Genomic DNA, 26,025 nt, shown 5'->3' on the forward strand with positions numbered 1-26,025 from the left:
ATCTTTAAACCAATTTAAAGATTTCTGAGGCCTGACTCAGGATTTTTGAACACTTGGGGTTGGCAATACTGAATCAATGTCCCTCTCTAGCTGTCTTCAGAGTTAGGTGCAAGACCATTACATACAAGCTGGTATTAGAATGGCCATTTTTGCATCCTGTTTTCACTAGCTTTTCCTCTTTAGACCTTTTAGGTTTTGCGTTCAGGAAATCCATTGTGCCTAGTTGTTTAAAGAATTGCTCCTCCCAAAGAGAGAAGCATTCTGGCCCCAAACCAGCAAATCATGTAAGTCCGTGCTTAACTTGAAAGTCAGTTGGAGTACTTGTGCGTTTAAAAATTCGGTAAATGCTGTATGTACTTTGCTACCTTGGGGCTAGGATGCAAAGCATCTTGTAGGCTCAGCATTTTGTAGGCTCAAGCATCATAGAAAATGTGTGTGGGAAGAGCACTATTTATTTTACAAAATTCATTGACAATATTTCACCATCCAAAAGTTATGAAAAGTGTTGTCAGAACAGTGGTTTTCAAACCTTTTTTTCAGCAACCCAGTTTAAGAAAATTGTTGATGCCTGTGACCCAATGGAACTGGGGATGAGGGGTTGGGGTGTGGGAGGGACTCAGGGTTGGGGTGCAGGGATAAGGGCTGTGGGGTGAGGCCGGGAATGAGGGGTTCAGAGTGTGGGAAGGGAGTTTGGGCTGGGGCAGGGATGCGGGAGGGTTCAGGGCTCTGGGCTGGGGATGCAAGCTCTGGGGTGGGGCTGGGGAGGAGGAGTTTGGGTTGCAGGAGGGGGCTCCGGGATGGGGGAGGGGATTGGGGCATGGGCTTACCTCAGGCGGCTCCCGGTCAGCGATGCAATGGGAGTGCTAAGGCAGGCTTCCTGCCTTTCCTGGTACTGCGGACCATACTGCAACCTGGAAGCAACCAGCAGCAGGTCTGGCTCCTAGGCTGAGGCACGCAGGCGGCTTTGTGCGGCTCTCGCCCGCAGGCACCGCCCCCGCAGCTCTCATTGGCCGGGCCCCAGACCTGCAGCTGGAGCCAGACCTGCTACTGGCCGCTTCCGAGGCACAGCGTGGTGTCAGAACAGGTAGGAACTAGCCTGCCTTAGCCAGGCAGCACCACCAATGGGACTTTTAACGGCCCGGTCGACGGTGCTGACCAGAGCGGCCGCAACCCAATGCCTTACATTCCATGACCCAGTACTGAGTCGCGACTTGCAGTCTGAAAACCACTGGTCTAGAATAACAGGACTTCATATTTCATATCCAAGATGCTGTGATAGGTAGACTATAACTGAATGGAGCCTCTTTCCATTTTACTCATCACTACAGAGATTATACACTAAATAAAAAGGGAGAACTAAACATATGTGGTGACTGAACATTGATATCCCCTATTTATATTTAGGTATCTGTTGGACAAGCAGACCTGTATATGGAATATATACAAAGAGCAGCCATACACTATACAAGGACACTAATAATTTCCGTATTATCTATACATCTGAAGCCTCAACTCACCTTCTTACATCCCTTATTAACACTTCAGTAGTCCAAGCAAACAGGAAAATTTTTAGCAAGACAACAATACAATGCCTTTTCCAAACCAACACTGAAACAGTACTTATCAATGGTACCCACATGTTCCACAGACCACAAAACAGCACTATGCTGAGTGGTACAGCTATTCTGCCGTGACAAGGCAATCCCTCTGGTGTGGATAAGTGAACATTAGTACGGTCTTTTGAGTAAGAAAATCATTTTCTTACTCAAAAGTCCGTACTAATGTTCACTCAGTTGTTCTAATAAAACATGCATACTCAGAGTGAACCAAGGGGGAAAAGTATGGGGGGAAAAAATCACATTAATTTATTGGCTATCATTTCCCTCTAAGATTGATTTTAATTTTTTTTAAACTCAGTAAATGTATTAAACACTTGGCTAGTACACAGTTCATTTGCAGGCATATGAAAACATCTATTAAGGATACTATAATAAAAAAACATGAGTAATATTATAGAACAACTTTTTACTACATTTTTTATAAAAAAGATACTAGGAATGCTTGATGAATACTATGCGCAATAGGTCAATCACAGAATAGGATAGTAAAGAAAATACAAGAAACCATCATATGGAAGGTGACAGGTTGTGAAACAGTGAAACTTGCAGATTTAGGTCACTGTGGTGTCTGGTCTTCAATCCTAAGGCGAAAAAGCTACTCACTTTGCAATAATTATTCTGGCAATTTTACTGAACATTTTATTTTTTCTTATTTTGTTTGTATTTAAACTACTTTTGTATGACAATTTTATGTACTGCTGATACTTTTCTTGAATGTGTAGATGTGTGACCATAAATTAAAATTAAATCTGCACAACCAAAATGTTCAACATCTTGCACTATATGCACTGATTGTGGCAGTGGTGGAAAGGTCAGGGAAAGCAGTGTGCACGTAAAAGCAGATGGACTCTAATAATTGAAGGTAGAAATGCCTACAAGAAACTTAAAATACATCCATTCCTTAATTGAGCAAGTGACAATGTGATTTGATCTCAGCTAATGTTTGTTAAGTGAAACGATACACAAATCTAGTCAGTGGATGTCAAGTTATGTAAATATGTGGTTCAGACTCATTCCTTCATTGGAATGTGGCCCATCTACCAAGTCATACACAAGTATAGACATCTGCATACTTTCACTATTTATGACTGGGGACATCACCTTAGCGAACCTTAACACAGAGCAACACTGTATGGTACAGTGAGGTAATTTTACATATTTTTAAATGGAAAAGTACTAACATCCAGCAGGTGAGAAGTTTTAGTAGAGAAGACTTATCTCCGATTTCTAAATAGGTAAAAATCACTCTATCCTTAACTATAAGGAATCTCAGATATTTTTATGAAGTCAAATGGATACAATCTTCAGAACAAAAAAAAAAGTCATTTTTCTTTTAAGGCATATATTCGTTTGTGAAATAAAATACTGTTTTAAGGTGTGGGGAAATGAGATTTTTCAGAATTATAGCGCTTTTTAAAATCTCTTCACAATAAACTACCAAATTGGGGGCCAATTGTACCCTCCTATAAAAAGACACCCATAGTAGAGGTAGAGGAACTCCATGAGATCATTACTGTGGAGTTTTCCTTCAATATTCTCCTCAAGAGGGAGGCTTTGGGTACCAAGCAGAGGCAGGAATTCTGCTGCCAATAGCAGAGTCCTTCCCTAGCTGCACAGTATGAAGTTTCCAGATGTTAAATGCTGCTTCAAGCAAAACTCCCAGTAGGGTTACCAAAGCTAGTTGGGTCGAAGGGTAGAAGCCAGACTAAAGGCAGTCCACCAGTCTTTCTAGTAGGGGGTTGAGAGTCAGGCTAACAACCTGACCATACAAAAATGCTTTCTGTTATTATGGAATCAGCCCAGAGACAAGATGAGTCTGTCACAAACTTGCTAATACAAATCAACTGTGGAGAGCTACAATCTGCTGGACATAAGACAAGATAGTACTGGCCAACCCGCCAACACTATGATGATGTTGAATCAAAGCTGCAAGGAATTTCTGAAAGTGAAACAAGGTATCTGCACAGCTAAGGTTAACATAAGAATTGGATATTGGAATATTAGATCACTTTGGAGCGCAGGTAGGTCTCAAGTTATCAGAGAAATGAAAATATTTGCCTGAGTATACTTGGACTGAATGAGATGAGGTGGACTGGACAAGGCAAATCATCATCAAAAGGCATGAATGTTTTATATTCTGGAAGACAGGATGACAAAAAACACTGGGAAGCTTTAGATATATTATTCAGCAAGGAAGCTAAGAACACTGAAGGAATGGGAACCTGTAAACTCAAGAATACTGACTGCTTGCTTTGTGATGAACCATGCAAAAGTCACATCTGTTCAGTGTTATATGCCAACAAGTGACAATGACAGGTCAAAAACTGTTTTCATGAAAAACTGCAGTATGTCCATAGTCAGACCAATAAAGATGACATTGCTTTTAAATATCCCAATGAGGATAACACAGGCTGGTGATGAGAATACTGAATATGAACACATTATGGGCAGACATGGCATGCGAGGGCAGATTGACAATGGAGAACATTTAGTTAAATTCTATGGTCCATGCAATCTTTGCATTGTGGGTACATTATTTCCATGCAAGGAAAAGCAAATTGATATGGAAATCTAATGATGGCTTCTCCCAGAAACAGCTTGAGTGTGTTACCATTAGAAGAAGCTGGAGAAGAACACTGTTGGAGTGTATAGGAGTGCTGATGTTGGAAGTGACCACCATCTTGTTATTAGGATAATAACAATAAAACTAAATAAGGTAAGGCCATGCAAGGCAAATGGCATCTATGATATTAGAAAGTTAGTATATCCAGAAGTGAAGGCACATTTAAAACCGCAACTTAGAAATCGATTTGAAAAGTTAAAAGACACTGATGGATGATGTAACCAAACAATGGCAGTTTCTCAAAGCAGCAAGTGTGGCTGCAAAGATCTAAGAAAAAATAATGGCTCCAACCAAATATATGGAGGCTTGTTGAAGATCAGTATTAAAGAAGGAAACAGCAGTAAAAGAGCTATTTCGCAACAAAAATATGCGAACAAAAGACAAGAAAGTTAAAAGATCAGCAAAAAGAGAGGAGACAATGTATGGAAAATAAAGCAAGAGCAGCTGAGGTAGCATACAAGAGAGGGGGATTCTAAAAAGGTTTTACTAGTATCTGTAAAACTGACTTAATTCTCAAACCGCTGTGGCCTTGTGAAGACTTGAGATGGTATAATTTTAACCACAGAGGAAAGGTAGAGAGCACATTAGATGGAACATTTCCAGCTGCCCTTAATCAGCCAGAGCACAGAGAAATGTGAAGAAATAGCAGACAACTTATATCACTAAAAGTAATTGCCTTTGAGGAAGTAACTAAAGTCATAAATCAACTGAAGAGAGAGGTAAAACACCAGACTAAGATAAGATAGACTCCAAAACATTAAAAGATGGAGAGGAAGTGATGATTAACTGCACCTGCAAATTGTATAGAATGGTTTAAAAATCCTAGACCTGTCCTAAAGATAAGACAAAAGGTGTTATCTGCAAAATTCCCAAGGGAGGAGAGGGGGGAAACCGGCTTATTTGTGATAACTGGAGAGATAACATTATCTGTACCTGCTGAAGCATTTTGCATTATTTTGAATATGGTGAAAACTGCTGTTGATTAAATACTCAGGGAAGATCAGACTGGATGTCAATCCAGTAGGTCGTATCCAGACCAGATTTTCACCTCGACAAGACTTGAGAAAAGGCTAGAATACCAGCAGAAGATGGTTTTTAAAGTTCCTTGATTTTTATGGAAGTGTTTAATATAGTGTCTACAGAAGCCTGCTGGAAGATCCTGAGGCACTCTGGAATTCCAACAAAGATGTGAATTCGATGAAAGCCTTGTATGACTAATCTGCAGGTTGCATCTGGACAGAAAGCGTAGACATGGAATGCTTTAAAATTGCTATTGCATAATTATCCCCACTTCTCTTCTGCACTGTCACAGACTGTGATGAGTAGAGTGACAGCTGCTGCCAACAACAATGGTATTGTTTAGGCAAGATATAAGCGGTGAGACTTAGATTTTGCAGATGATATTGTCATACTAGATACCAACTTGGACAAAATGAAAAAAAGACTCTTTATGAGCATAAAAGCAGAAACTACTACAGTGGGATTGTGTGTCAGTACATAGAAGACCAAGACTATGGAGGCAGGAGAGAATGCTGTCAATACAGGCACATATGTGATTGATGAAGAAGAATACGGAAGAGTTGATGACTTCCTCTACCTTGGATGTACAATATCTGCTCATGGCCAACTCACTAAAGTAGCAAAGGCAAGAATCAGTGAAGCCAGAGGATCATTTTCTCATTTGTCAAACATCTGGAAGAAGAAGATACATATATACAGTAACATGAGATTGTTCTCCCAGGACTGCTGTATGACTCAGAAACATGGCAGATAGTGGATGTACACAGCAGAAAGCTCAATGCATTCCACCAGCATTGAAAAGAATCTTGGGAATTTACCAGGGAGATCATGTAACCAATGTGGAAGTATTGTGCTGCATGGGTCAGCAGACTGCAGACTCAAATTATACAGACACAGTTCTGGCTATCTTGTCAAGTAGTTAGGCTACCCTATGACAGAACCACAAGGTATGGCTTAGATTGGATTCCACGTGGAGGGAAAAGGCAGCGTGAAGGACAAAGAATGATCTATTATATGATGATTGAAAAGGATTCTATCATCATGAATACAACTTAAGATGGAGTCAAACATCTTGATCCAGACAGGCAGCAGTGGGGAATATGGTTCACTTCATGTGCCACCAGGCACAGGAGACTATGTCTTAGTTAGCAGTTGGGCCCAAACTAACTAAGTACTGTGGGAGGAGCAACACCATATAATTCCAGTAGAGAAGCTTCTGCAAGGTTCCAAGGTCTGGGGAATACTATGTCACAGAAATTGTGCTCCCATGGTTCCATACCCACTACTCCAGATTTGTTGTATTCTATCCTAGTTAGATTGGACTTTGGGTCAAATTCAGACCTTGTGCAGGCAGATTTTACTCCAACTCAGTGGAGCTGTATTCACCAATACCAGGAATTAATTTTGACTTATTTTTAATCTCAAATTTCTCCTTCCAAAAAATAAAAAACCCAAAACAAATATATTTTTCTAAAACAATCAGAAACATTTGCAAGAGATCTCTGATATGAGAAGCTGTTTTGTTTTAATTGTTCCAATTTCACTGACCAAAGCATTCAGGTACTGGATAAATAATTAAGCTTTGAGAAATACCCATTTTCTTCATCTCGCTCATAACTTGAGCTAAGCATAAAAAGAAGCAGTAGTTTATGTAGAAAGTTCTACTTATACATTTTCTTGATTTCTTTATCTTATTTGCTTTTTAGAGATCTTCATGAACATAGGAATAGGAGAATTCATTAAAGAAGAAGATACAAGCATAACACAAGAATATTGCTCAACTCAACTGTAAACAAATCAGTAACTTTGGAGACCCAACAAAGAGTCAGGCAGAGACAAACAAGGTAAAACATTCTAGGTATTGATTTTTATTTCTGGCTTTCCTTTAAAAACCTTCTTCAGGAAATTGAGGAAAATTTCTCTACACAGTAGTGAGCTGGAACAGCTTGCTCCACACCCCCAATTCAGCAAAGCACTTAAATCGTGTAGAGTACTCACATGCTTAAGTACTTAAATCAGGGACCAAAAGAAAGAGTGCTCACCCTCTCCCAAATAATATGTAAAACAAAATCAGAAGTCTCTATAATTGTATTTCAAATTTATTTTTTCTTCAATACTTTAAATAATTTAGAAAAAGTAAAATGAAAATATATAGGAAGTGTAAATTATACCAGGAAAATACGACTGAATAATGAATGAGAATAAATAATATGTAAATGTAATATGGACTACTACAGGAGAATTACTCATACACACTGGAGAAGATTTTCAAAGTCACAAATGCCATTTAGTTGCCTTTGAAAACTTTTTTCACTTTTTCTGGATATGGATAGAGGTTTTTGTTTTGGGGTTTTTTTTTTTTTTTTAAAGATGAAATTAAAACACTTTCTTTAAACAGGGAGTTACATGACCTTTTCTCAGTCTTGATATAGTGATCTGACAATAGCAACAATATCCTTTGGAGTACCAATTCCACCACTACTCCATATGTGACTGGTTGCTGCATTCCAAGATCTAGATACAATTGCTGTTCTTAGGTCATACTGTTTACTAAGATTCTGCCCGAATCACAGGTATTCAAAGGGAATGTTAAAATGATAGCTGACTAGTCAAACTGTAAAATCAAGAACCATCTCAAAAATGGAGAATGGATTTGATATCAGTATTTATACCCTTGAGATGAATGCCCAGTCACAAAATACTACATCATTTACACATATTAGTGGCATGAAAATAACAGATGTCAACACGACTAAAAAGTAATGCTATGATTAATAAAATCAGAGTTCATTTTATATAAAAATATTACAACTGACTTTTAAATTATTTTAAATGTCATGGCAGCATATGGTTGGCAAAGTGAAGTTAAATAACCAACAACACTGACATTAGATGCTGGCTGAACCTGATGCCAAAGAAAAGCACTTTAATCTTCCATTCTAAAATGGCATTTTGTTAGCAAAACTGTGAAAAAAAGCTTTTTATAAATTCCATTACCAAGTATAGTTTCTGCTTCCAGTTCTATAGCGATGGAACTGCAGAACTCTGAACAGCATGATGTAAAAGTACTTCACAATTAATGTTATTTGTTTGGGAAGTGCCGTATTATTTATACAACTTTTTAATGAGTTCATAATAATTGTGGATGAAGGCTTAGAATGATATTTAGTCAATAGAACGTAAGTTAAGACAACCATATATCAATACACAGTATGCAACAGTCATAATATACATTTATAAAGATATAGTTATTTATATGTGCAGAAGTAATGTTCAAACACGAAAATTCAGATGAAATATCTAGGTTTTTTTTTAAAAATACTTATTACTGCAACCTGTATTTTTTCACTACAATCGTTCTATATCAATCCATACCATGGAACATTGTAGTATTAGTGTGAAAATTGTAAAGTAAAAAAAAAATTCTAATTTTGAAACATTAAGAAGGTCTCTGCTTCATTTTTAGAAAGTCCATAAAAATGGATGATTTATTTTTATTCCACCCCTGATTAGAAACTCCTGTGCCAGTTTTTAGACAAAATGAGTTTAAGGATGAGACGAACCCTTCTAAAAAAGGAGTGTTCAACATAGAGAATGGAAGACTTAACATATTGCTATGCTAGTTGGTACCAATAGACATCATAAAATGCATCTTAAATGTTATTCATAATAAAAACTTGGTTTTTGCATAGTGGTTGTGGCTATATTATGTCTTATCTACAAGGTTGTTTTATTTAAATCATGTAGTTTGACACCCTCTTCAAGTGCTTAACCGATAAACCATGTAATAATTTTGTTAAATCAAAACATCAGTTCAGTACATGTTTGCATGAAAAAAAATATTAAAAGCTTACCTCACACCATATGGATTTCACAAGATCAGAATTTAATTCCTGACTTAAGGCTTGAATAGTTCGATGTTTTGCGATAATCCTACAATGCTTTAAGTCACTCTTGTTTCTCTTCTGCTCCACATAATCCCAAGCAACATCTCCAATATGACCCGAAGGTAAAGTCCTAACAATTGCCCTGGTTCCAGTATAAACTGATTTTTTAACCTCCTTATCATTTTTACAAAAACGTCTGATTAGTAAAGTGGAACGTTCCTTTTTGTTTCTATAAAATTCCTCCTCCATCCCTTCTTCACAGTTATCACTGCAATCTTCAAAATGGCTCAGAAAGGGCTTTGAGGACATTTTTCCAGTAAAATTACCACCATAGAAGCTGTGACTTGAGCATGCCACTCTAACCTTTCGTGCTGCTCTTTCGACACATAAATACTTGTCCCTTAAAGTGTCACAGTTATCACACAACTGTTGTCCATATTTATTGTCACAATTATTTGTCAATTCCATTAATTTACAAGTGCAGGCTGTTGAATCGCTGGTGTGTTCATTACCAACATTTACATGCTGTAAACAGTCACCCAAAATGAAGCTGTTGTGTAGTGTGCACAAAGCTTTTGATATATTTCTTTCACTAGCATAGCGAAAGTGAAACACTGCTACATTATCAGCATCATCGGTGCCACTTTTATTTACCGCTGACTGGTTTCTTAATGACTTCATCTCTACTGAAGGTCCATCCATCTTCAACTGAATTTCAGCAAACATGGTCCTTTCCTGTGAAGTAGAAATTCCAGTTTCCAAGCATGTGTGTTCTTCTGCTAAAGAATCACATGATTTACGTAACTGGTTATGCGGAACACTGCTCTTGCATTTTTTCTTTATAATGTTGCAATTCACGTTAAGAAACTCCACTGAACCAGGGATGCATGTGTTTTTCTCCCAGAAGTTTTCATTACTCCTGTTATCAGTCATTTCTTCTCCATTTGCCAAAGAGAAAATTTTGGGCAGCGAGCCCTGAAGATGTTCTTCTTTAAGTCTGTGTAAGTACGAGAAAGTATGTGTAGTCTGCCTTCCTTGATTAGCAATATGTCTTTTTATAACATTGGTGTCCAAAGCATTTTCACTATTTCCATCTCCAGCTGACTGAGCAGGTATCACTTTACCCTGTGCCACAGACACAAGTACAGAAGCTGCCATTTCCTCAGAGGTCATTTTGACACAGTTTTTAGATAATGTTCTGTTTTTCCTCACTGATAATCATACCATGATTTCAGTGTATGAAAATTCAGTGCTAAATTATCAGTGCAGACACACTGTGTAAAAACACGTTGAATCCTTTATTACTTTTAAAAGCATATGCATTACGAACTACAGAGCTTTACCAGCTGTGGATTACTGATGTGAACTACAGATTTTCTTAAAGCAGTTTTTTAATGTGATATTGCCAGTTGACATAGTCTTTCCACTGTCAGCATTTCTGTCATACGCAGGGTACTCTGTTGCTACAGTTTGTAGAAGAAGAGCATATTTGAACATATAATCCATCACAAAGATGCATCTCACCATATAACATCCAATTTTAATTAGTTTCCTGCAAGAAAAAGACAATGTGTTAAATTCCATGGTATGAAAGGCATAGTCATAACAACAACAAGAAATAGTTTAGTATGTAAAGCTGTTCATAGAATGTTAAGAGGACACCATCAACTTGAGATCTAATGAACTGAAAAAAAATAAGTTGAAAATAGTTTCAGGAAGTATATCTGTCTTAGGGAACATCTACACAACGAGCAGCAGCAAGTCTCAGAGCCCGGGTCAACTAACTTGGGCTTGCAGGGCTCACGCTACAGGGCTAAACACAATAGTGTGGATGTCTGGGCTTGGGTTTCAGAACCTGGGCTACAGCCCCGTAGTACGGGCCCTGCAAGCCCAAATCAGTTGATCGGCCTTGATGTCTCACTGCCACAGGCCTTTCTGCTGAATAGACATCCCTTTAAACTCCCTCCATCAATATTTACAGTTTTACGATCACATTTTCTTATTTTAAAAAATGTTTTTCTCTACACTGTTGTATGAAAAAAACACAAACGGGAAAATTTGACTGTATAGGGTGAAACTGTTTATATTATGTATGTTCAGTTTCACAAAGTGAAAAACACATGGTTTTATATGATCTCTTTCAGAATTATTTTAGGGATTACTTATCACTAAAGTTGGTAAAACTATTTTCAGAAAAGTTTAATTATTGATGTCCTTTGAAAAATAATTGATTCTTTTCATCAAAATTAAAGATATAGACACACAGTAGGGGGGCAAGTTACAACACATATGGATTGGTCATGCCTTAACAGGTTTTTTTTTAAAGATTACATGACTATCTTTAATTGCCCTTAAACCTTGCCACTACGAAGTAACTCATTTCTTCTAGTCAAGTGTCTTCTGTCAAGGCTGCTACCACTGGTACAGCAGAGGAGATGAGAGAGAAAAGTAAAAAGACAGTTGTGCAGGGACTTGAGGGCAAGGACAGAGGATTGAAGGAGGAAAAGCCAGAGAAAAAATCTAACTGAACATGACATGGTCAGTGTGACATTACGCTTCATAGTCGTTATGTAAATATGCTTATGATATGCACATGACATAACTGAGATGTACTTTATGCAAGATGACTCATGTAAGGTATCATTAAAGGTTATGATTTACTGAATATGTTTATCCAACTTGTAGGCATGTATTATTTTTGTATCTGAAGCTGGGAATATTGACCATGTCTCTGTATTTCAAATGTGCTACATTAGATGAAGCCAAACAATGTTAGTGGCTTATTGAAGAAATGAACACAAGCATAAGGATTACCCCAGGAACAGTGTGCAATAGAAACCGCTCAGAGATAGCTCTACACAATGGGAACTGTTTGACCCAGGTCACAGCAAAAAAAGCTTTCCAGCAAGGGGGGGGGGAGATATAAAAGAAGGACAATGACAACATGTGGGGTCCTCACTCTCCCTACAACAACACACCTGAGGAACAAAGACTGAACTGTCAGAAGTGATAGTCACACAGACTAAAGATCTTAGCCTGGGTATGAAAACCTGGAAAAACCAAGGCAACCTTAAGAATCTGCCAACCTGTTTATCACTCAAGGTGTGAATTTGCTAATTTATATCCTACCTATCTAGTGTGTCAAGTTTAGTTTGCGTGTTTTGTTTCATTTGCTTAGTAATCTGCTTTGTTCTGTTCGCTATCACTTGAACCACTTAAAATCTGCCTTTTATAGTTCATAAAATTTGTTTTGTTTATTATTAAACCCAGTTTATGCAATTTCTAATGGGGGGGAGGGCAAGAAGTCGTGCATCTCTCTCTTCGCGTTGAGGAAGAGGGTGAATTTTATGAGCTTGCACTGTACAGATATTTCTATACAGTGCAAGACAGTATTATTTTGTGTTTGTCTCCCAAAAGGGATGGGCACATGAGTGCTGGGGTGGCCCTCTCACACAGAGCTGACTTCAGTCTGTGTTTGCAGCGGGGTGGGGGTGTGGGTGTACACGCCAGAGAACCTAATTCATCAAAGCAGGGAGAGGGAACCCAGGTTGGTTGAGCAGGAGAGCCTCAGTTAAACCCCAGTACATCAGGTGTCATCCCGGACGGGGGGGGGGGGGGGGGAGGGGGGTTGGGGAGTCCAACCCGTCACAGTCAGAACAAGCATTTTAGTACAGTAACTCCCGCTTAAAGTCGTCCCACTTAACGTTGTTTCGTTGCTGATCAATTAGGGAACATACTCATTTAAAGTTGTGCAATGCTCCACTCTTACGTTGTTTGGATGCCTGCTTTCTCCACAGCTGGCAGCCTCCCTCCCCCCACAGCGCCTCCCGCCCACCGGCGGACACTGTGGATCAGCACCTTCCCCCTCCCTCCCCACGCGGCAACCAGCTGGCTTGCGGCGTTTTGGAGGCAGGAGGGAGGAGCAAGGACTCAGCACGCAGGCTCCCCCTCCCTCCCCTGCCTCCTGAATGCTGCAAGCCAGCTGATTGCCCTGGGCAAGAGGCAGGGGGGGAGGGAGGCGGCACCTGTGCCAAGTCCTTGCTCCTCCCTCCTGCCTCCTAAACGCCGCAAGCCAGCTGATTGCCCCAGGCAGGAGGGTGGGGAGGAGCGAGGACTCGGCGCGCAGGCTCCCCCTTCCTCCCCTGCCTCCCAAACGCAGCAATCAGCTGACTTGCAGACTTTAGAAGGGAGGGGCGGGAGGGGTGAGGAGGTGGGTGGGAGAAGAGGCGGGTCAAGGGTGGGGGTTTGGGGGAAGGGGTGGAGTGGGCAGGCTGAGGATTGAGCCCCCCACCCCTGGTCATTGGAGCACTTAACATCGTTTCACTTAAAGTCACATTTTTCAGGAACATAACTACAATGTTAAGTGAGGAGTTACTGTATGTACATTATGTACAGATTGGAGGGGTTAATGTGAGTATCAAGGAGCCAAAGAGGAGGAATTAAAAGGGGGAATTATGAGAGCCTGGATGAGAGTTTTTGCAATAGGAACTGAAAGAAAATGTGTGAGGTGGGGAGTTCCATGAGTTGAGGAAGGGGATCCCAGGTCACCAGCCACTTGCCTCTGCCCAAGTCCCAACCCTTTCTCCTTGAAGGAGGGAAAGAGTTAAACACCTGGAACAAGTTTTATATTAAGCAATAAAATACTTATCATGGTGAGGCAACACCAGGAGTAAACCCAGATAAGGATCTCTAGCACAAGTTACACAGTTTCTCCTTGGTGCAACATATATCATACAACATACAACCCTCCCATGCTTAGCTAGACAAGCACATGCTCTTTGTTCTGAATCAACTCAAACCCCCTTGCTTCCACAAAACATCTCTAAAATATGGCCTTTCCTGTCCATCCACAAAGCTAAAACTCACCTCACATATCTACTATTGTAATATCCTTCTCTTGGGGCTTGACAAATGCAAACTTGTTCACTCATATCAATGCAGAATGTTGCTGCAAAGATCATTGTCCTGGCCAGTCTCTGACCACATCGCCACTCTTTTTGCATCCCCCTTCTCTATCACATCAAACATAAGCTACTGGTCTTCACTTTAAACCCCTCCCAACTTATTGCCATCTTATCTATCATCTCTCATTCACCACTGTGATGTCAACTCTCACCTGTGATCACCACATGAAGCCAGACTATCTCCATTTATTATATTTTCAAACAAGCTCCTTACTTCTTTCTCTCATGCTGGACCTCATGTTTGGAAGGAACTCCACAAACATCCACAAAACTAACACCTTTAAAACCATGAGTTGGACTCCTAGGTATTATAGTAATACAAATAATTAACAACAAGCCTGAGCTCCAGGGAGGTTGGTGGTCTTTGTCAACAATAACAAATAACTGGGAGGGTTTGTGAGGAAAAATAAGGAGTTAACTTTTGACAATGCTGAATTTGAGCAGCAATCCAGCAGGAGATGTCAGAATGACAGGCTGCGATGTGGAAATGAATGGATGAAAAAAAAACAAAAAAACTCAGGAGCAAACAAATTAAAGAGTCATCAGCATAGAGACATTAACTAAAGCCATGTGGAGCAGATAAGATCACATAAAGCAGGGGTACTCAACCTATGATCTATGACCCACCAGAGCATTTCCTAAGGCCGGCAGCCTGCTTCAACGCAATATACTAAAAGCTGATTCATTAGAGTTTTGTCATCATGTTTACATGATTTTAGTTTACACAAATGTGTAAAAAGACAATACTGTACCTAGAAACAACCTAAATATGTACCAAATAAGCAGAACTTAAAATATTAATCAATACAGATGACTTTAAATCTCTTTTGGCCCACACAAGATTGTGCTTAGGTTTATGTATCCCTCCTGTGTAATAAGGCTGGGCACCACTGATCTAAAGAATGACAAAGAAAATAAAAGGGCTAAAGGATAGATTCCTGTGGCAAGCGGGACAGAGGATGACGACCAGACAAAAAAGAGACATTTAAGGAATGGCCAGAGAGACAGAAGTAGAACCGAAAGAGGCCAGTCCATAGAGGATAAGGCATCAAAAAAAAAAGGGGGGGGGGATTATGATCTAGTGTCCAAGGCAACAGAGTAGAAGCCCTGATATGCTAAATATTTAGCAAGGAAAAGATTGCTTTTAGAACCCCTGGCTTCTTTAAAAAAATAATTAGTTTTAATAGAGTTAGGTGACAAGAAACAGCTGTTTATTTTAGAATGCTATTTTTTTTTAATTACCACCTGCAGTTACAGCATTTTAGTAAAATCAAGCTTTCGTTTAATTCTGAAAATCTGCTAACACACTTGACCAATTTTCTTACCATTAGAGAATCTTCCCCAAATGAAATATTTTAAATAAAACTAGTTACTTCCGCTTAGATCACCTCCCTCAATGTTAGCCAGTTGGGGAATGAATGGATCAGAAAAATCACACGTCAATGCCCAAAATTCTGCCCGGGGGTGGGGGGATGCCACAGCAATAATGTTACATGCCACACCTCTGCCCTCAAGGTGGATTGATTTAAACCACACCATTTTAATTACGATTTAATTCAGCAAGGGAGAAACTGATTTAAATCAGTTTCAACTTGTTTTACCTTGGTATTTACGTATTTACCAAAAGGAAGGTTGAACCTCACTGGTTGGTAACCATTAAAACATATTGATTTGCAACTAAATATAAGCCTTTACACTAAATTTAGCACTTCTTTTTGCTAACTAGGAGGATACACTATAGCTATACACATTATTTCAGCTATTATATAGCTTATGTTATATTTATTCAGATTCTTAATGTTTATATTTTTTAATCTTAGAAAACAGTGAATTGTGCTCAGAGAACATTTTAATCTCTTTTTTAAATTAAACAACCTTAAATGTGCTAGATACATAAGAAAAAACCCAAAAGGTTTATCAAAACGTTTTGCTTTTAAAACTAACTGATTTACTAAACAAAGGAAGACTTGTAGTTAGTGAATCAAACTGACTGTTTCTGGTCACCATGTCCTTCCAGATTTTAGAATTAGTAGGTCTCATTCTCTCATACCTCGTCTTTATTCATAGATTAGAAGAGGACAACAAGCTTTCCTTTTTCAACTTCTAATCTTTTTCTTAATTCTGAATGAACTAGTCATTCGATTGAGCTAATTGACTAAACTGAAATTTAAAAAAATATTCTCCTCTCCACATGCAACAGAGGTTACTGTTATCAAAAGGTGCTTTAAACAACTCTAGTGCAAAGTGTCTATCCGGTGACTTCTACCAGTTCAGTGACTGAAGTTCTTTAAAACCTGGCAACAAACATGATTTTTTAATTAATTTAAATGTTAATAAGTGGTACATTTAGGCCTGAACATCGGTTGTTATATTTTCAAATTTATTTAAAAAAAAAACTGTATTCCAATTTAAAATAGAAAAAATCAGATTTTTTAAAATCACTGATTTTTATCTACCCTGACCCATCTCCCTAAACAAACATGAAAACTTTTCTTTGCAACTTTTCCCACATTACACTCAGGGAAAATGCCCACAGGAATTTCCACTGAACCTTTCCACATTGATCTCTATGGATTACTACTCTGTGCTTTCAAATCCAACCCTCCCACTGCTGTGGCTTCTGGTCAGCCACAGGCAAGGAGCCACTGGCATGGGGATCCGCAGTCCCACCTTCATGAGCTGCCAAACCCCTGTTTTAAGGGATGGTGCAGCTGAAATCCCTCAGATTCAAGTCAATAGACTTTTCTACTTACATTTTGGCCTACTGTGGCTTTTAATGTGGAGGACATGATTGGCTTATTATTTTAAACACCCTGTTTTTAAAATCAATTTCAAAGTAGGGGGGGGGAATCTTTTTAGTTTTGCTTTCTCTCGATACCTTGTTTATATTCTTCCAACTCCTGTGCCATACTGCACGAGATCGCTTCTAATATAAGAAGGGATGTTGTAGAGATCAAAATATACACATAAATTACTAATATCCTTCTGTACTATTTTTTGGAGGATTTCTTTCATCCATCAATACACCTCAGACTACCAATTCACCTTTCCTGTCTGCACAAGAAAATTCCAGCCAAACCTAAAAAAAGTAAATTTACTGTACCATATTCGTAAATATATTCCCTGTAATGCTGCTAAACCAGAAATAAAAAGAAAATGCTATGAATGGTCACTGAGAATAATGTTTTTATTGCTTCAGTAACTGATTCTTTCAAAGCAACCAATTTATTTAAGGCAGAAAAACCTTACAACATTGGTATGCAACTTAATTTTACAGCATTCACTCAAGACCATAAAACTGATCAGTAAATGGTAATTTACACCATTCAAAATGTAAAAACGTTGACATTAAAATAGTACCTGTGCGCCAGAGTAAGAAGCTACTAAAATAAAACAGTATTTTGAAACATTCTGGAAGCCTATCAGCATTTTCAACGGTAAACATTTCTGTGGCTAGGGTTATATATTGTAGTTAATCCATGTTCACTTAGTTGAGTACTCTGTCCCCCTCTGGTAGTTGCTAGGCCTAGAGATTGATGAGTCTGCTACAACCCTAGCTAAGAGCTGGGATTTTTTAGTTCAAGCAGTGGAGACTCATGCATTAAGATCCATAGGCCCCAGGTTTGATCCCCACTGCTGACGACACACCCAGGAACATGGGCATTACATGTAGCTTTTGAAGCCACAGGCATATGGGAGAGTGCTTCACAGACTGCAGCTGTCCAAGGGCATTAATGTCTGAGGAACATAGAGGTGGGTAGAACGTCTCCAGGGATACTAGGAGAGCACAATGAGGCAGCAACTGCTAAACCTTTTTTAAAAGTATAGTGTGCATTCCTCCACCTATGGAAAACAAGCACCAGGATGCTAGACCACCTCTGCAGAGATATGCAAATAAGGAGGGCATGGGAAGTCCCCCTTTCTGCATACTTGCACATCAGCAGTCAAAATCTGGGAGCATAGAAAACTTAAAATATAAATATATACACACACACCACAAATATGCAAACAATATTTAAATTATCCCAATTAATATTCTTTTGCCAAAAAGCACTCAAAACATTATGATTTATAAATAAATGTTGAATATAAAAGCACATGGGACAACCTACAAAAGCCTGCACCTTGGTTATAGTCTCACACTGAGATTTTCTAAAGCCACTAAATAGCTAAAGAAATCCACTAATAACTACACTGGTACATTTCTGACATCATTTAAGCCTCAAATGAAATATGTTCCCTCTATCAGTATAGAAAAGTGCCAAATTTAGTGTAAAGGTTTATATTTAGTTGCAAATCAACATTTTTAAATGGTTACCAACCAAAAGGTGAATCACCCTGGATCCAAAGGTCAGCCAACAAAATAAGTGAATAATTAAAAGATAACATGGCAACATTTCAGCACTCACATTCACAAAATGTTTTAGGTTGTAAACCAGAAGACACTGAAACCAATTTAATAAAGGACAATTTTCATTTATATTCACTTAGTTTAATTACTTGTACAGTGTTTTAAGATTTAAAGTGCCAGCTAGTACTGACTATTATTGAGTAACTTCATATTTAAATTAAAAAAATAATAATAATCTAGAAATCGGTCATAAAAAGAAGCAAGGTAAAAATACGTTTACACCCCTACCAACCTGAGCCCTGGTCTAAACTACGAGATTAGGTTAAATTTAGCCACGTTAGGTTGTTTTTAAAATGAATGTGTTTACACAACCAACCCCATTCCATCGACCTAAAGGGCTCTTAAAATCGACTTCTGTACTCCTCCCCGGCAAGAGGAGTAGCGCTAAAAATCGACCTTGCTGGGTCGAATTTGGGGTAGTGCAGACGCAATTCGACGGTACAGGCTTCTGGGAGCTATCTCAGAGTGCTCCAATGTGACCGCTCTGGACAGCACTTTGAACTCCGATGCACTAGCCAGGAACACAGGAAAAGTCCCGGGAAATTTTGAATTTCATTTCCTGTTTGGTCAGCGTGGCGAGCTCAGCAGCACAGGTGACCATGCAGTCCCCCCCAGAATCGCAAACAAGCTCCAGCATGGACCGAAAGGGAGACATTGGATCTGATTGTTGTATGGGGAGAAGAATCTGTGCAGGCCAAACTCCAATCAAAAAGAAGAAATGCTAATATATGCCAAAATTGCACAGGGCATAGTGGAGAGAAGCTACAAAAGGGACACACAGCAGTGCCCCGAGAAAGTTAAGGCACTCAGGCAAGCCTACCAAAAGACAAAGGAGGCAAACGGTCACTCCGGGTCAGAGCCCCATACAGGCTGCTTCTATGATGAGCTGCATGACATTATAGGGGGGGACCCTACCACTACCCCACCACTGTCCATGGACACCTGCAAGGGGGGAGTCTCACGCAACAGGGAGGAGGATTTTGTGGATGAGGAAGGAGGAGGAGGAGAACACGATGCGAGCGTCATGCATCTTTCCCAGCCATCCCACGTTGATGTCGGTGAAACATTCCTTGTGATCCACCAGTGCTTGCAGCACCATTGAGAAGTACCCCTTGCGGTTTACACAGGGCCGGCTCCAGGCACCAGCCTGGCAAGCAGGTGCTTGGGGCGGCCGCTCTGGAGAGGGGCGTCCAGGTATTCGGCAGCAATTTGGCGGACGGTCCCTCACTCCTGCTGGGAGCAAAGGACCTCCCGCCGAATTGCCGCCGCAGATCGCGATTGCGGCTTTTTTTTTTTTTTTTTTTTTTTTTTTGGCTGCTTAGGGCGGCCAAAACCCAGGAGCCGGCCCTGGGTTTACGTACTGGTTGGCAAGGTGGTCCGGTGCCAAGATAGGGATATGCATTTCGTCTGTTGCCCCACCACAGTTAGGGAACCCCATTGCAGCAAAGCCATCCAGTATGACCTGCACATTTCCCAGAGTCACTACCCTTGATAGCAGAATGTCACTGACTGCATTGGCTGCTTGGATCACAGCAGTCCCTGCAGTAGATTTGCCCACTCCAAATTGATTCCCGACTGACCAGTAGCAGTTGGGCGTTACAAGCTTCCACAGGGCTGTCACCACTCGCTTCTCAACTGTCAAGGCAGCTCTTATCTTGGTATTCCTGCGCTTCAGGGAAGGGGAAAGCAACTCAAAGTTCAAGGAAAGCGGCCTTACGCATGAAAAAGTTTCGCAGCCACTGTGAATCATCCCATACCTGCAACACTATGCGGTCCCACCAGTCTGTGCTTGTTTGCCGGGCCCAGAATCGACGTTCCACTGTATCACCCAGCCCCACTGCTGCTATGATATCCCAATTGCCACAGCCCGTGCTTTCAGGAACATCTCTGTCCATGTCCTCCTCTCACAATCGTCCTCGTGCTGGCGTCTCTTAGCCAGGTTCTGCACATACTGCAGGATAATGCGCGGGGTGTTTACAATGCTCACAACAGCAGCGGTGAGCTGAGCGGGTTCTATGCTTGTCGTGCTATGGCGTCTGCACGGGTAACCCAGGAAAAAAGGCGCGAAACGATTGCTGTTGCTTTCAAGGAGGGAGGGAAGATGGACGATATGTACCCAAAACCACCCACGACAATGTTTTTGCCCCATCAGGCATTGGGAGCTTAACCCAGAATTCCAATGGGCAGCGGAGACTGCGGGAACTGTGGGATAGCTACCCACAGTGCACCGCTCTGTGAGTCAATGCTAGCCACGGTAATGAGGATGCACTCCGCTGACTTAATGAGCTTAGTGGGGATGTACACAATCGACTGTATAAAATTGATTTCTAAAGATCGACTTCTATAAAATCAACCTAATTTCGTAGTGTAGACATACTCTAAGAAAATTCCACAAAAGTTGAGATGGGGTCCAGTCTGAATTGTTTACTCAAAACTCCCATTGAAGCCAGTAGGAGTTTTGCTTGGGTAAGACTTCAGTACAGACTTCAGTGTTGGACCTGTTTTCAATATTAAAGAAAGGCATCTGGAGGAGTGGAGAGTTCACAGGATTTGTGGGGAGATACAGAGCTTTTCACATCTAGATTAGCAAGAAAAAGCTGAAACTACAGACCTTTTCTTAATAATAAAGTTATGGAATGACCCTGGCAATGTGCTCCTGGAGTAAAATATCTAGATTTAATGCCCAATATGAAAAAGGCCTCAGAAATAAGAAGCAAGTTCCATCACCTGGCAATGTCACCACCACCAGGACACTAACAGTGAAAAGGAAATGGTGGGCCTCCTAAGTATCAATGAAAACTAACAATGCCTCTTAACAGTTGAAGACAAATAACATTTGGCATAAAATATAACAGTAACGCAGATGTATTATCGGACTGTTTCAATAACAAAATCTCAAAGAATTAAAATGTTTATGCAACTTTTCATAAATTAGGCTAGACAATTATTTGTAATGGCTATAATAGAATAGAATGAAAATTTAAAATCAACTATTAGATGGGCTAAATGCTGCAGCCCCCTGTAGCCCTTCTCCTCACCATAACGGACATTGGGGAGGTGAGGATTGAAATCCCCCTGTGCCAGACAGGTCCCCATTTGCTCCCCCACATCCATAACTTTTCCATCAGTAAGAGTACAATACTGAGAGGAGAACCTGAAACTGAATATCTCACAAACCCAGTAGTCATTGGAAGTTGATTTCTTTCTAGATCTGAGTTGCAATCATTTAGGCCCAGACTTCTAAAGGTATTTAGGTGTTGCTGCGCTCAGTGCTGTAATGCCTGTTTTTGGAGCCTAAATCTCATTTTCAGAAGTGATTTAGGCCTTCAAGAGCTAAACCCCAATGGTGCAACAAGGTCTAAACACCCTTAAAAATCTGTATCTTAAGTCAAATACCCTTTTTTGTTCAAAGATTGAACTTCATGCTAAATGTGACAATTTGCAATTGGTAGTGTAATACTGAATTTTGCCACAGTCTATCTAGTTCAGACGTGGGCAAACTGTGGCCCGCGGGACCTTCCTGCCCGGCCCCTGAGCTCCCGGCCGGGGAGCCTAATCCCCAGCCCCTCCCCCACAGCCACGCCACCGCGCAGGCCGCACTCTGGCCCGCCACTCCCACTGGGCAGCGTGGGGAGCGCAGCTGGCTCTGGTCGGGCGTCGCGGCTGTGAGCTCCTGCTGCTGGTAAGGTCCAGCGGAGGGTCCTGGGGGGGGGGGCAGTCAGGGAGAAGGGGGTAGTTGGATGGGGCAGAGGTTCTGGGGGGGCGGTCAGGGGATGGGGAACAGGGAGGGTTGGGAGTAGGAGTCCTGGGGAGCCTGACAGGTGGTGGGGATGTGGATAGGTGTCGGGAGGGCAGTCAGGGGACAGGGAGCGGGAGGGTTGGAAAAGGGGATGGGATCCTGGGGGGCAGTTAGGGGCAGGGATGCCGGGAAGGGGTGGTCTGGGGATGAGGAGCAAAGGGCGGTTGGATAGGGGCGGGAGTCCCGGGGGGGGGGGGGGGAGCTGTCAGGGGGCGGGTGTGTGGATAGAGGTCAGAGCAGTCAGGGCACAGGGGGGTTGGATAGGGGGCAGGGGTCCTGGAAGGGGACGGTCAGGGGACAAAGAGCAGGGGGTTGGATGGTTGGAGGTTCTGAGGGGGGCAGTCAGGGGGCAGGAAGTGGGAGGGAGTGGATGGGGTGGGGGCCAGGCTGTTTGGGGAGGCACAGCCTTCCCTACCCAGCCCTCCATACAGTTGTGCAACCCCGATGTGGCCTTTGGGCCAAAAAGTTTGCCCACCCCTGATCTAGTTTGATGAAACGAACAAGGTCCTTCTGTCATCCGCCATATCAGTCAAATCCACCAAGATTACTAGTCTCCCTCTCCATTCTCTATGGCTGTCGTGAATCACAGACCCAGGAAAATGCACATGCTAACAGCAGTTTCACAGCTGACCAAACATTTTTCACTATTGCACACCTTTTCCCAGTTGGTGAAAGAACTGGCAGTGTTGACTTTATGTAAATCAATCCAGTTGTGAAATTCCAACTTCTAACACAACTGAGTAAAGATCATTGGATGTACTGTTAATTCCCTTGGATTTAAGTTGGTGAAGACAACCAGTCCAACTTCATATCAAGATGTCCAGCTAAGTGAGACACTTGATTTTTTTCAGATGCCTCTCCACCCAAAAAGGAAGAGAGCTTCAAAGGGGTTATACTGTACATTTTCTCTGATTTTTCATAATGAAACCATGACAAAAAATTGTATTGCATTATATATTGTAGATGGTCTTCCCTTTCACGGGATACTGTCATTTCAACATAGCTAGGAAAACTGCCCTGGTCTGAAGATTTATGGGACATGCTAATTACATTGCCATACACTTAACCTGCCAATCACCACTACAATCTTGACTAACAGGAACGTCAACAGTGTTCAAAGATTTTGCAGAATCTAGAGGTCTCCCTTTGTTTCACTGGAATCACCAACATAATGTAGCAACTAAAGTCAGGGCAGTGACAGATGAATTTGTGCAATGCGGGCTTATGGATCCTTCTTCCATTCCAACTGCATCAAACTTTGCAGTGAGCATTTGAATTTTGATACCAGATCTACACATGCCACCATAAATCCTAATACTTTTTTACTGTGCATCATTATCTCCATACTCAGACTGCAGATGTGCTTATGCTTTATCTCACCCAAGTCTTATTTTCTGAGGATCAAAATGAATTCCTAAAAATAGTCTAGACTTCTAAAAGAACATATCTACCTACAGTTACTATCTACACTTTTCAATATTTTATAGAGAAAAGCAACAACAGCATTGAAGACAGACATGTAGTTGTACCATTGCTTCCACTGATAATTCAGAGATTCTGTAGTTCTGAAGATCCCCGGTCGCTTCAAATACAAATGGAGGGTGAATGCTGAGTTGGTTGTTTTTTTAGTGGCATCTACTGTATAGATGCGTGAGGAATGGATTTAGATTGCCTGAATTTATTATTATTTTTCAGATTTATCATCTCCATCTCCCGCATTTTCCCCCTACATCACCTGATGAATCATCTCCTCTTCGCCTGGATGGAATTCCTGACTCATCCATTTTGTCTGCTCCCAACCAGAAAACTCCAAGACCTAACTGACCACACATGCCAAGCAATACAGTTGATGAGGACCATTTCCACCCATTTACAACAGGTCCCTTATTGGCCTACTGTATGGAATCCTATTAAGCCTCTCCCATTTCTGCAGCAACTACACAGAAGTAAGACATTTACCAACAGATATGTTGTTTTCCCCCCAGTTATTGCTGGCATCTCTTACATAACAAAAAGATGCCTGGTAGCCCAAAATCTTACCCAGTTTAAGCTCTGTATGGGTTCACACAATTACGGTCTCTTACAGAAGGAGATTATCTCAAATTCAACTGCTGTTTGCTTCCATTTGTTTTTTACATTATGGTTAATAAAAGTTCAGATGAACGTTCTCTGGTGTTTGGTGTGCTCTTTCGAATTAAATCCATCCCAGAGTTAATGACAGCAGTTACAAAGTGTGTATTCATGTGTCCATTTTCTCTCCTTAAGTAACAGATCAGTGTTGAGCTGTTGCAATTAAGGCCAACAGAAAGATTTATGACAAAGTTGTGAAGTCATAGCTGAGAGACAGACATCTGGTCTGGCCTAATATTCCTTAGACTTTCTACATTGCAACTGCCTGCACAGCATTTACAGTGGCTCATTAGCCATCAAGGCCTAATAGGGCCTCATTAGCATGTACTATATAACCCTAGGCTTCTTTTTTTTTTTTAAGTGTGTGAATTTAGGCTCAAAGTATGTAAGGCAGGCACACTAAGTCGGGCAAAAGATGCCAAGAAGTTGAACTTTAAGGGAACAGATATTGGAAGTACTAAAATTAAGAGAACAGACATTCGTAGAACCATAGAAGATTAGGGTTGGAAGAGACCTCAGGAGGTCATCTAGTCCAATCCCCTGCTCAAAGCAGGACCAACACCAACTAAATCATCCCAGCCACAGCTTTGTCAAGCTGGGCCTTAAAAACCTCTAAGGATGGAGATTCCACCATCTCCCTAGGTAATCTATTCCAGTGCTTCAACACCCTCCTAGTGAAATAGTGTTTCCTAATATCCAACCAAGACCTCCCCCACTGCAACTTGAGACCATTGCTTCTTGTTCTGTCATCTGCCACCACTGAGAACAGCCTAGCTCCATCCTCTTTGGAAACCCCCTTCAGGTAGTTGAAGGCTGCTATCAAATCTCCCCTCACTCTTCTCTTCTGCAGACTAAATAACTCCAGTTCCCTCAGCCTCTCCTCATAAGTCATGTGCCCCAGCCCCGTAATCATTTTTGTTGCCCTCCGCTGGACTCTCTCCAATTTGTCCACATCCCTTCTGTAGTGGAGGGACCAAAACTGGACACAATACTCCAGGTGTGGCCTCCCCAGTGCCGAAGAGAGGGGAATAATCACTTCCCTCAATCTGCTGGCAATGTTCCTACTAATACAGCCCAATATGCCCTTGACCTTCTTGGCAACAAGGGCATACTGCTGACTCATATCCAGCTTCTCATCCACTGTAATCCCAAGGTCCTGTTCTGCAGAACTGCTCTTAGCCAGTCAGTCCCCAGCCTGTAGCGGTGCATGGGATTCTTCCATCGTAAGTGCAGGACTCTGCACTTGTCCTTGTTGAGCCTCATCAGATTTCTTTTGGCCCAGTCCTCCAATTTGTCTAGGTCACTCTGGACCCTATCCCTACCTTCAGCGTATCTACCTCTCCCACCAGCTTAGTGTCATCTGCAGACTTGCTGAGGGTGCAATTCATCCCATCACCCAGATCATTAATAAAGATGTTGAACAAAACCAGCCCCAGAACTGACCCCTGGGGCACTCCACTTGATACTGGCTGCCAACTAGACATTGAGCCGTTGATCACTACCCGTTGAGCCTGACAATCTAGCCAGCTTTCTATCCACTTTATAGTCCATTCATCCAATACATGCTTCTTT

General features: G+C 41.1%; 1 protein-coding gene across 4 annotated transcripts in view; it reads right to left on the bottom strand.

Moving 5' to 3' along the window:
• The window catches only part of PLCE1 (phospholipase C epsilon 1), a 329,780-nt gene that overhangs the window by 280,358 nt on the left and 23,397 nt on the right, over positions 1-26,025 (bottom strand). For all 4 annotated transcript variants that reach the window (XM_065552073.1, XM_024107295.3, XM_065552074.1 and 1 more), the window contains one exon: positions 9,117-10,701. In XM_065552073.1, the coding sequence (XP_065408145.1) occupies positions 9,117-10,322 (1,206 nt within the window). In that variant the 5' untranslated portion in view covers positions 10,323-10,701. The remainder of the gene's footprint in view (positions 1-9,116; positions 10,702-26,025) is intronic.

This window comes from Chrysemys picta, chromosome 7 (genome assembly GCF_011386835.1).
Source record: "Chrysemys picta bellii isolate R12L10 chromosome 7, ASM1138683v2, whole genome shotgun sequence".
NCBI classification, from domain to species: Eukaryota; Metazoa; Chordata; order Testudines; family Emydidae; genus Chrysemys; species Chrysemys picta.